This window comes from Artemia franciscana, chromosome 19, assembly GCF_032884065.1.
Source record: "Artemia franciscana chromosome 19, ASM3288406v1, whole genome shotgun sequence".
In the NCBI taxonomy this organism is placed as follows: Eukaryota; Metazoa; Arthropoda; class Branchiopoda; order Anostraca; family Artemiidae; genus Artemia; species Artemia franciscana.
This window is the reverse complement of record NC_088881.1, coordinates 16181780-16194760: the sequence shown is the minus strand read 5'-3', so window position 1 is coordinate 16194760 and position 12981 is coordinate 16181780. Positions and strand designations below refer to the sequence as shown.

Genomic DNA, 12981 nt, shown 5'->3' with positions numbered 1-12981 from the left:
TTGTGTTCTTGAAGTTCAAATTAAATTATGGGCAGCAGCACATATGAGGGTCAACTAGCGGCTCTTTCTGGAAGTGGTGTCAGAACAAACTTATAAGAACACGTAGGTGTAAGCATTAGTTTTTATGGCACTTAGTATTAACCAAGTGACATATAGCGATCGCAAATTCTGTCGGTCTGTCTGTCGGTCTGTCCCGGTTTTGCTACTTTGGGCACTTCCAGGTAAGCTGGGACGATGGAATTCGGCACTCGTATTAGGAACCGGACCAGAGTAAATCAGAAATAGTCGTTTTCCCGATTTGACCATCTGGGGGAGGGGGCTCGCTAACTCGGAAAAAATAGAAAAAATGAAGGATTTTTAACTTACGAACGGGTGATGGGATCTTGATGAAATTTGATATTTTGAAGGATATCGTGTCTCAGAGCTCTTATTTTAAATCCCAACTAGATCCGGTGATATTAGGGGGGGAGTTGGAGGGGGAGCCTAAAATCTTGGAAAACGCTTAGAGTGGAGGAATCGGGATGAAACTTGGTGGGAAAAATAAGCAGAAGTCCTAGATGCGTGATTGATATAACCATAACGGATCTGCTCTGTTTGGGGAAGTTGGGGAAGGGGGTTAATTCTGAAAAATTAGAAAAAATGAGGTATTTTTTACGTAGGAAGGAGAGATCGGATCTTAATGAAATCTGAAGTTTGGAAAGATATCGTGTCTCAGGGCTCTTATTTTAAATCCCGAATGGATCCGGTGACATTGGGGGGAGTTGAGGGGGGAGCCTAAAATCTTGGAAAACGCTTAAGGTGGGGGGATCGGGATGAAACTTGGAGGGAAAAATAAGTAAGAGTCCTAGATACGTGATTGACATAACAAGAACGCACCCGCTCTCTTTGGGGGAGTTGGGGGGGGAGAATTAATTCTGAAAAATTAGAAAAAAATGAGGTATTTTTAAATTTTGCTTTATTTTCTGCTTATTCTTTCCCTCCTCAAAACCCCGCCCTTTATGCTAAAGTTTGATTCTTTCTCTCAACTTTACTTTTTAAAACAGTAAAAAACTTTAGCGTAAAGAGCGGGTGTGGAGGAAGGAAAAGCCCCTTTAATATACGGAGTAATTTCTGTTCGTTTTAAGTTTAAATGTTGATCCTTACTTTCAGTTAAAAAACTTGTTTTTTTTTCATTTAATTCCTGAACGTTTTTGAATCAACACATTTTTTAATTTTGGCTGACTGCACATGAATAATTAAAACGAAATTTGCACATTAATTTTTTTTCGGCTAATTGAATTTATCTTAGTTTTGATCGGAAGATTTTGAGAAAAAAAAGGGTGGTGGATAAGGCCTTGTTCCCTTCCAATCTTTTGGTTACTTGAAAGGCAACTAGAACTTTTAATTTTATACGAACGTTTTTATTAGTAGAAAATATACGTAACTTACGAATTAACTTACGTAACGAACTTTTACATTTGTATAATTTTATTACGTATATGAGAGGGGTTGCCCCCTGATTAATACCTCGCTCTTTACCCTAAAGCTTAAATTTTGTCCCAATTATTTAAGAATGACCCCTGAATCACAAAGGCCATAGAATAAATAGTTCAAATAACTAGAAATACTTTAGTGTAAAGAGCGAGGTATTTACGAGGAGATGAACCACCCCCAAATGCTTAATCATTTCTGTTCGTTTTAAGATTTAATGCTGCTCCTTACTTTCAGTTAAAAAAAAAACTTTTCCATATTTACTTTTTAATTGTTTTGTTTTTGTTTTAAATAGTGCTAGAATATCCTGCGCCCCTTCATGGAAATTATCTTCTTCCATGACGAATTCCTCCATGGAAAGATCCTCCCACGTAACCCCCTCCCCTCAATCCCCCCTAAAAACCAAAAATGTCCCCCTGAAAACGTCTGTACACTTCCCAATAACCACTACCATACCTAAGCACTGGTCAAAATTTGTAAATTGCAGCCCCTCCCCTTGGGCTGTGAGGGAGTGAGTCGTCCTCAAACACATTGCTATTAGGTTTCCTGATAATGCTGAACAAAAAGACCATCTCAAAATCTTGATTCGTTGACTTTGGGGAAAAAATAGGCTTGGGAGAGGGCTTAGGTGCCCTCCAATTTTTTCGGCCACATAGAAAGGGCACTAGAGCTTTTAATTTACGTTAGAATGAGCCCTCTCGCGCTGTTCTAACACCACCGGGTCGATACGATCACCTCTGGGAAAAAAAAAGAAAAAAGAAAGCAAATAAACGCGCACCCGTGATAGTTCTTCTGGCAAAAAGTACGAAATTCCACATTTTTGTAGATAGGAGCTTGAAACTTCTACAATAGGGTTCTCTGATACGCTGAATGCGATGGTGTGATTCTATGACTAGATTCTAAGATTCTATGACTTTTAGGGGGTGTTTCCCCCTATGTTCAAAAATAAGGCAAATTTTCTCAGGCTCGTAACTTTTGATGGGTAAGACCAAATTTGATTAAACTTCGATTCTTTTTATGTATCTATTAGTATCAAAATTCCGTCTTTTAGAGTTTCGTTTACTATTGAGCCTGGTCGCTCCTTACTACAGTTCGTTACCACGAACTGTTTGAAACTGTCTATCTAGTCTTCTGCCCCATCGACTAGATAGCAGCATCATAAAGGACCCTACGACACCAAAAATTGTATTTTGGGTGATATTTCCGGATTAGAAAGGCTGGGAATAGTGAAATGGGTGCTAGTGTAATCTCAATGGTTCTTCAAAAGGTACAAAATCTTGATTCCGAGGTTCACAAATTCTCCCTATTTCGTATTCCTCCTCCCAGACCCCTTAATATAAATAACGACAAAGACCACACTGACTTTCCATCACAAACACCAAAAACAAAAAGAACAATAGGGAATTTTTTAAAACAGTGGGAAACAAATTAGAATGAATATTTCGGTCCTATGTCCAAGGGCCGTCCTCAGCAATACAAATAAGAAAAAACAACTTACAAGAGAAGAAAACCAATAAAACTAAAATGAACAGTTTTTCAAAACAGTCCCAGCATCCTTACCTCAGCGAAGTTCAACCAGGTCTGATAAATAAATTGTTATGAGACGATTTCATTTCAATGAAATGCCTCGTTTCGTAAAAATTTATCCAAAACGACAATCTATCATTGATCTGAGCTCATTGTGCAAAAGTAATTCCAAATTAAATGAAACAAAAATAAAGCAACAATTTAATAATACTTTACTTTTATACTGTTAAAAATGTCCTTAAATGGTTAAATGCGGTTTTACCGCATCAAAAACTTCTATGTTGTTTGGTGTTTTCAGTAAACCACTAGTTTTCTGTAATCCTACAAACATGGGGAAATACTACCAGCTGATTTATTTGCACTAGTTTTATTGATATATGTGAGATAGGCTGTGAAACATTTTTGTTCGTTTTAAATCTCAATTTCGCTCTTTACTTCCCTTGGAAAAACTTTTTTTAATTAATAATGTCTCAGAAACTACATCATTTCGATACTGGAGTCTTTAAAGCAGATAGTTAGTAGATCGGAGTGGGGGGGATAAACATCCCTCCGGTTTTCCTTCTGGCTGCACCAATACTATCACTAAATAAAAGTAATTATACAAGTAACTAACTTGACATCAACAAGCGTGAAGGATTGTCTTCCGGGTAATGGGTCATACAGCTCGTCAATATATCTCCCCAACTCTCTTGAGAGTTCCACAAATTCCGGAGATTGCGTGTCTTTCAACAGAGGAGTGTAGCCCTCGTTCAAAACAAACGTTACTCGGTAAAATCCTGAAAGAAGCAACATCGTTAGGATATAAATAAAGAAAAATGTGCAAGGTGCCCTACTAAATTCGACCACAAAACGTCATTACCAGCTAGCGGTAAAAAAAGATACCGCTAACTACTATATATATATATATATATATATATATATATATATATATATATATATATATATATATATATATATATATATATATTGGCTGGGAAGATAATTAATAGTTTCGGTTTTATTTTTCTTCAAAATACGCTATATTCCCTATTTTCGCTTGCAGAACTAGTTGGAAAATGGCGCATTTGACATAAAAGTTGCCTGTCCCATCCGTAGTTCCATTAATATTTTCCTTGTGACTTCTTGGTACCTCATTTGAGAACGTTCTGTTTTTCCGCTGGTCCTAACTAGACTGCCAAAAAGCGTAATTTTCAGTAACCCATCATACCCGTATCTGTAAAACGAAACCCATCCATCTTAATCTCTCTTTTATAATAGCCCTAGAAGGTAGGGTCGAGCCATATTTTTCATACAGTTTATTGTTTAATGCCAAGTAACAGTAACTGATCGTTAATATTTACCAAAAAGGTCAAAACGCATTTTTCAGTGTGTCTGCTCTCTTGTAAAACTTACACGGTGCGACGTAATCGCTTCTGAGTTGCAGCAACGAACTAATACCTAATGATGCTGACGTACTGATAGTAATGGTAGTAATAATACAATGATATAATTGGTATCTGAGGTTACAGGGAAATCGACACCAAATATAGAAATTGGACCGTGACGAATGAAAAAGAGATATCCAGCAATTCATTAAACATCAACAATCAATACAGAATTTTCACGATTTTTTTTTCTCTGTTCTTACTGCGCAATTGTTTTAGTGACATTTTGGACTTGTCATCTTTTATCCTGAATGATATCCTTCCTTCCGATTCAAATTAATGCGTTTTTAATATGCGAATATTGTTTAGCGGTTATATTGAAATCTGATGGATACTAAAAGTAAAAAATTATGAATTCCAATCCAATAGAAAAAGGGTCAGAGAGTAAGAGTATGAAGTAAAAGAACAAGAGGGGGTGACCAGCATCTCTTCTAGTCTAAGCATCTACTACTAGCATCTCTTCTAAAATATTATAGTCAGCCGCCCCCTCCCTTCCAAAAAAATTGGTTTTGCCATTTTGTATGAACAAAAATAAGGAACAAAATCATTTGCTAATCTCTGGCATTTCGTTCTGTTCAGACTTTTTATTATTTCACTGATTAGTAACACAGAAATAACACAGTATTGAAAAAAATATCTTGCTCCAAAGAAGGAGTATAGGTCGCGCCAAATCTCCACCACTCCCTAGTAATGATTAAAGCGCAAATGGAAGATGTTTTTTTATATTCTGGGGGTCATATCCAAAGCTAATCAAAAAGTTCGCCTTTATCAAAAATATTTTCTAAGGCAACTATGGTTCTTGTTCATTCATCCTACATCTTATCAAACAGTTCGTGGTAACGAACTGTAGTAAGGAGCGACCCGGCTCAATAGTAAACGAAACTCTAAAAAACGGAATTTCGATACTAAAAGATACATCAAAAGAATCGGATTTTTATACTGATTTTAAATATATAAGTTTCATCAAATTCAGTCTTTGTCATCAAAAGTTACGAGCCTGAGAAAATTTGCCTTATTTTGGAAAATAGGGGGTAAAACTCCCTAAAAGTCATAGGATCTTAACGAAAATTACACCATCGCATTCAGCGTATCAGAGAACCCTATAGAAAAAATTCCAAGGTCCAATCTACAAAAATGTGGAATTTCGTATTTTTTGCCAGAAGACAAATCACGGGTGCGTGTTTATTTGTTTTTTTGTTTTTTTTTTTTTTTTTTCCCCAGGGGTCATCGTATCGACCAAGTGGTCCTAGAGTTTTGCAAGAGGGCTCATTCTAACGGAAATGAAAAGTTCTAGTGCCCTTTTTAAGTGACCAAAAAAATTGGAGGGCACCTAGGCCCCCTCCCACGCTCATTTTCTTCCCAAAGTCAACGGATCAAAATTTTGAGATAGCCATTTTGTTCCGCATAGTCGAAAACCATAATAACTATGTCTTTGGGGATGACTTACCCCCCACAGTCCCTGGGGGAGGGGCTGCAAGTTACAAACTTTGACCAATGTTTACATACAGTAATGGTTACTGGGAAGTGTACTGATGTTATCAGGGGGATTTTTTTGGTTTGGGTGTGGGGTTCAGGGGAGGGGGCTATATGGGAGGATCTTTCCTTGGAGGAGTATTTCATAGGGGAAGAGAAATTCAATGAAAAGGGCGCAGGACTTTCTAGCATTACTATAAAAAAAACAATGAAAATATAAACATGAAAAAGTTTTTTCAATTGAAAGTAAGAAGAAGCATTAAAACTTAAAACGAACAGAGATTATTACGCATATGAAGGGTTCTAAAAATGCTTTAGCATAAAGAGCGAGGTATTTAGGGGGAGATAAATACTTCGCTCTTTATGCTAAAAATTTTTTAAATAATTTCAACTATTTATTCTACGGCCTTTCTGATTCAGGGGTCATTCTTAAAGAATTGGGATAAAATGTAACGTAAGTTACGTAAGTTACGTACGTTTGTTACGTAAGTTAATTCTTAAGTTACGTTTTTTTTTACTAATAAAAACGTTCGTTAAAAATTAAAAGATCTAGTTGCCTTTTTGAGTAACCGAAAAATTGGAAGGCAACTAGACCTCCTTCCCCACCCCTCATTTCTCAAAATCGTCTGATCAAAACTAACAGAAAGCCATTTAGCCAAAAAAAGAATTAATATGCAAATTTCATTTTAGTAATTTATGCACGGAGAGCCAAAATCAGACATGCATTAATTCAAAAACTTTCAGAAATTAAATAAAAAAAAACAAGTTTTTTTAAATGAAAGTAAGGAGCGACATTAAAACTTAAAATGAACAGAAATTACTCCGTATATGAAAGGGGCTTTTCCTCCTCGACACCCCGCTCCTTGCGCTAAAGTTTGATTCTTTCTCGCAACTCTACTTTTTAAAACAATAAAAAACTTTAGCGTAAAGAGCGGGGTGTCGAGGAGGAAAAGCCCCTTTCATATACGGAGTAATTTCTGTTCGTTTTAAGTTTTAATGTCGCTCCTTACTTTCATTTAAAAAAACTTGTTTTTTTTTATTTAATCCATTCAAAATAGACTATTCAATTCATACAGCCCAGTTTATTCTGACAAATTTTTACACCAGTTTTGCTGTAATAGGAAATGATATATGGCTTAAACTCATGTTTATATGCAAAAGTAAAGGACCGTTTCCTTATGCCATGGTTATAGCTGAATCTACAACCTAACTAAGAGCGATAACCGCCCCATAGTAGGTGAAAATCAAATTTTTAAAGAAGTATATAAGCATACTGAAAAAAAAATATAGGGAAGTCTGGAAACCAAAAACCCCAAGGGAGGAGGGGAGTCATACCTGAATGAAATTAACGCTTCGCTTTTTATATTTGATACCCAAGTGTGTGGCTTCTCAGACATGGAAAAAAATGTTAAAGATCACATTTTGTTGGAAGAACTTGAAAGCAAATCTAGAGTTTTACAAAAGATTGACACACCACTTGATAAAAATCCAATATTCCAGAAAGGGAAAAAGTTCAAAAACCAAGCGTTCCCTAATTAGAAATCTTGTGCCTAAAAGTCCTTACGTACGAAACTTTACCTCCTTGATCATTTGATTTAAAGCGATATTTCTATTTTATTTTCCCTGTATACTTGCTTGTCTGAAAATCAAATTTAAAAACTTGAATTATTGCTCATTCGAAAAAAGTCTCAAGTTTTATAATATGTGACACAAGAAATTGATTTGGTCATGTTACGGTGTTTCTGTGGCAAAAATAATTACCTCAAAGACGATTGGAGGTGGAGAATCAAACAATTTATCATGAGATTTGACATGTCTGAAAACTGCTGCGTGTGGAATTTTAACCCTTGGCCCCTTGAGTTAGGGAGATACAGCCTCACCTCATTTTGTTTGGCTAAAAATAAATTTAAAAAAGAAAGCAAGGCAAAGGTTTGGAATATATTTTTCGGAGCTTTGCGAGAAAAATCTCGGGTTCTACAAACTAAAGTGGCAGACAATTTGATTGTTACAAGTGGCAATTAAACATTCGACTATAACATCTGGCTAAAAAAAAAACTTGAACAAGTACTCATTCGAAAGTAAATATATAGTTTCACAAGCTTTCATAAATAAGATTTGAGCCTGACAATTTTAGATACAATCTATTATTTCAAATATGGATAGAATTGGAAAATCAAACGCTGGATATCGAGCTTACATGTTTAAAAGTCTTCAGCGATTAGTTTTGGCTCATTAGCCTCTAAGCTTCCTGGGATGTAGTCCCTCATTTTTCCAATTATCGCCTTGTTTTTAAAAGAACTAATGTTAGCTAAAAATGAAACTATTTAGCCCTATTATTTGATGTCATTTTTTTCTTTAATTTGACCCCGCAAAATAAGTGTGCCAAAAATAACTGAATATTAAATTATTTATTTTTTACTTTAATATCTCTAGTGTGTGCATCAACATTTATATAAGACTATTGTAAATGGTTAATATTTTTAGCACTGAGGGATACACTGCCTGACTATCCATCATAGGGAACATGCAAGTTTTAGGTGTAAACACACTAAAGGGTAAGCACTTTTTCCCCTGAAGACCTCACTGGCCTAATGCATTTAACTAGAAAAAGTTCAGTAATAGAACTTGCTAAAAGGGGGAAGAGCCAAGGTTACCAAAAAATTAGGCTTTAAGTCAGGAGTTAGATGATGCTAACTGATTAAGATAACCAAGTTTAGCACGGTAAAAAATAGACTAAATCCATATCTGGTAGATGTAATAACTTTGCAAAAAAAATTTTTTGCCTCATACAGCACAGATTTACCGTTATTTCTGATTTTTCACAAAAAAGAATCTGCTCATAGGCTAAAACCCTCTAAAAGAGGAAGCGACCCTTAATAAAAAGCTTGTGATAGCAAACAGCGAGGATATTTGTGTGCGGGTTTTCAAGCTCCTCAGCAAACAGCTGGAGAAAACAATATTTTACCAGAGATGATATGTTCTATTTCTTCCTGTTTCAGGGTGATTGTCCGACAAAAACTATATCTTGGCTCTAGGACAAAATAATGTACTTATCGGTTATACAATAGTCACTCGGGAAGTGAAGTTCGATTAATGCTAATGAAATGAAACAAAATATGATGAATATATAACAGTTTGGAAAAAAATTTGGGCTATATATTTGCACATTAGGGGGGTGGGTGGGGTAAAGCATAGCATATATTAAATGCGTAAACTAACCATTGCTGTAATTAATATGTGCTATACTTTACCCCCACCTTCACCTCTAATGTGCAAATATATAGCCCAAATTTGTTTGCATAAACCAAACCAAAATACAAACTAAATACTTAAATAAAATATAGCTACAATTTATTTTGCAACCAAACCAAGCTAATTGTGTGGTATAAAGAAGTTGCTTGACCAGTTTCTTGTGTTATGCTCGCATCATTCGCGATCGAAATTTTATTGTGTTTATTATATAACCGATAAGTACACAAAATAATTATTCTTTAGTCTAAATCAAAAAACAAAAATATTAAGGATTTGAGGAAAATTGGAACTTCATGGGAGTTTGTAAAGAGGGAGGCGTTGAATGGATTGAGAGAAAGAAAGAGCGTATGAAGTTGTGTTGGCCTTAGCTGCGATGAGTTGTTAGTAGTTAGCAGTAGTAGTAGTAGTAGTAGTAGTAGTAGTAGTAGTAGTAGTAGTAGTAGTAGTAGTAGTAGTAGTAGTAGTAGTAGTAGTAGTAGTAGTAGTAGTAGTAGTAGTAGTAGTAGTAGTAGTAGTAGTAGTAGTAGTAGTAGTAGTAGTAGTAGTAGTAGTAGTAGTAGTAGTAGTAGTAGTAGTAGTAGTAGTAGTAGTAGTAGTAGTAGTAGTAGTAGTAGTAGTAGTAGTAGATATGATAATTCTTATAATAATTATTCTCGATGTAATTATTCTTTAGTATATATTAGAAATAAAAATTGAGGATTTGAGGAAAATTAAAACTTTATGGGAGGCTGTAAAGAGGGAGGCGTTGAATGGATTGGGATGAAGGAGGAGCGTGTGTAGTTGTGTTGGTCTTAGCCGCAGTGAGTTGCTAGCAGTTGGCGGTAGTAGTAGTAGTAGTAGATATGATAAGCAAGTATTTTAAAATATATTATTATCTATACACGCACATGTCTAACCCTCAGAGGCGTGAAATTAGAACATCTTTCTTAAGGTGTAGAGAGAGGGTTAAAATTGGAAAAGTTCCTTTTTCGGTTACTATTTTTCGAGTCGAACCAATCTCAGTAGAAATTCCTATCCCTGTTTGCGGGCATTTTACTATATCGTTTTTAGTTATACTCCCTGGACATCCTTAATATAAAAAAAGAGTAGAAATTAAATGTTAAAAACTGTTTTCTTGACTTAACTAAAGGGCGAGAACAAAAATTGAAGCATAAAAGCTTCTTAAGGTAAGGAGTAGAATGTCACTCATGACAGTCGTATTGCAAGTTTAAATAGATGCACTTTTCTGAGAATACCGAAGATATATAAAATCAGCATCAGACTATACGAGTAGGTCATTTCAGCCCACTCCATTAAGATTATTCTTATTTTATTATTCATTGAGGATTACTATTGGAAGGATTTTAGTACAAGTTATTTTCTGAAAATTTTGCTCAATTGTTCTGTTTCTCCTGTTTCTTTTTCGAAACTGTAATGTAATATTAATGGTTTTTGAGTAAAGTTGCCTCTGACTTCATCCGTGAAAACTTGAGCTCCTTCATATCATTAATTGAAAAAAAAATCAGCTGAAAGGAAGAAGCAACACTAAAACTCAAAACGAACAGAAATTATTACGTATACGAAGAAGATTGTCCCATCCTCAACATCTCGTTCTTTACGCTAACAATTTTTAGTACTCCTAGAAAAGATTTTTATTGTTCTAATTGAACAACCATGTGTTTCAGGAGTTGTTCTTAAAGAATTGGGATAAAATTTAAACTTTAGCGTGGAGGGCGAGGTGTTGAATAATAGCAGCCCCCTTCATATAAGGCAATAATTTCGGTTCGTTTTCAGTTTTAATGGTGCTACCTACTTTCAGTTGGAAAACCTTGTTTTTTTATTTAATTTCTGATCGTTATTTAAATAACGCCAGGGTAACTGGCCCCACATACACGGAGAAATCCCTCTCCCCAAGGAGATATCCTCTAGACAACTCAATCACGGTGAAAATTTACTCTGGACGCATACCCGTAATAAGTCCACGCGTAAAATTGAAACGGGAAAGCGAAAGCAAGACACATAAAAGAATTTTGTATAAGAATTTTGACAAATTCCCCCAGTGTATAATTTCTTCTGACAAGTTCAACCCCTGGAAATTTTTCTCTCTATGGAAAATTCCCTCGTGAAAAAACCAGCAGAAAATCCCCCCCCCCGAAAATGTACACATACTTCCCAATAAAAAAAAATACTATGCGTAAACAAAGGGCCAATTTTATAACTTAGAGACCTTTCCCCTGGGGCTGAGGAAGGGCCATCTTATGACCAAAGGCATAGTTATTGGGCTTTTCAACTATGATGAAGAAACTGGTTATCTCACAATTTTAATCGGGCGGGTTTGGAAAAGAAGATGCAGGGAGGGGGCCTAGTTACCCTCCAATATTTCTGGTCGCTTAAAAAGGGCACTGGAACTTTTAATTTTCGTTCGAATGAGCCCTCTCACAAAATTCTAGGACCACCGGGCCAATACGATTACCCCTGGAAAAAAAAAAAAATAAACACGCATCCGTGATTTTTCTTATTTTTGCAGATAGGAATTTGAAACTTCTACAGTAGGGTTATCGGATACTTTGAATTTGATGGTGTGATTTTCATCAAGATTCCTTAGATTTTAGACAGTGTTTCCCCCTTTTTTCAGAAATCAGGCAAATTTTCTCAGGCTTCAATAGTAAACGAAACTCTAAAAACGGATTTTGATGCTAAAAGATACATCAAAAGAATCGAATTTTCATGTTGATTCTAAATATATAAGTTTCATTAAATTTAGTCTTTGACATCAAAAGTTAAGAGCCTGAGAAAATTTGCCTTATTTTGGAAAATAGGGGAAAACATCCCCTAAAAGTCATAGAATCTTAACAAAAATCACACCATCGCATTCGGCGTATCAGTAAACCCTGTAGCAAAAATTTCAAGCTCCTATCTACAAAAATGTGGAATTTCGTATTTTTTTTGTCAGAAGACAAATCACGGGTGCGTGTTTATTTGTTTGTTTTGTTTTTGTTTTTTTTCTTTTCCCCAAGGGTCATCGTATCGACCAAGTGGTCCTAGAGTGTCACAAGAGGGCTCATTCTAACGGAAATGAAAAGTTCTAGTGCCCTTTTTAAGTGACCAAAAGAATTGGAGGGCACCTAAGCCCCCTCCCACGCTCATTTTTTCCCAAAGTCAACGGATCAAAATTTTGAGATAGCCATTTTGTTTCACAATGTCAAAAACCACAATAACTATGTCTTTGAGAATGACTTACTCCCCCAAAATCCTTGGGGTAGGGGCTGCAAGTTACAAACTTTGACCAGTGTTTACATACAGTAATGGTTATTGGGAAATGCACAGACGTTTTCAAGGGGTTTTTTGGTTTGGGATTGGGGTTGAGGGGAGGGGCTATGTGGGAGGATCTTTTCTTGGAGGAATATGTCATGGGGTAAGAAAAATTCAATGAAAAAGGCGCAGGATTTTCTAGCATTAATATAAAAAAAACAATGAAAAAATAAACATGAAAACTTTTTTCAATTGAAAGTAAGAAGTAGCATTGAAACTTAAAACGGATTAAATAAAAAAAAACTAGTTTTTTTAACTGAAAGTAAGGAGCGACATTAAAACTTAAAACGAACAGAAATTACTCCGTATATGAAATGGGTTGTCCCCTCCGCAGTCCCTCGCTCTTTGCGCTAAAGTTTGACTCTTTGCCACAATTCTACTTTTTAAAACAATTAAAAACTTTAGCGTAAAGAGCGTGGGACTGCGGAGGGGACAACCCATTTCATATACGGAGTAATTTCTGTTCGTTTTAAGTTTTAATGTCGCTCCTTACTTTCAGTTAAAAAAACTAGTTTTTTTTTTTTATTTAATTTCTGAACGTTTT

General features: G+C 35.5%; 1 protein-coding gene across 18 annotated transcripts in view; it reads right to left on the bottom strand.

The window, feature by feature from the left end:
* LOC136039341 (basement membrane-specific heparan sulfate proteoglycan core protein-like) overlaps positions 1-12981 on the bottom strand; it is a 392752-nt gene that overhangs the window by 315024 nt on the left and 64747 nt on the right. For all 18 annotated transcript variants that reach the window (XM_065722975.1, XM_065722972.1, XM_065722979.1 and 15 more), the window contains exon 4: positions 3611-3773. In XM_065722975.1, coding sequence (XP_065579047.1) covers positions 3611-3773 — 163 coding nt within the window. The remainder of the gene's footprint in view (positions 1-3610; positions 3774-12981) is intronic.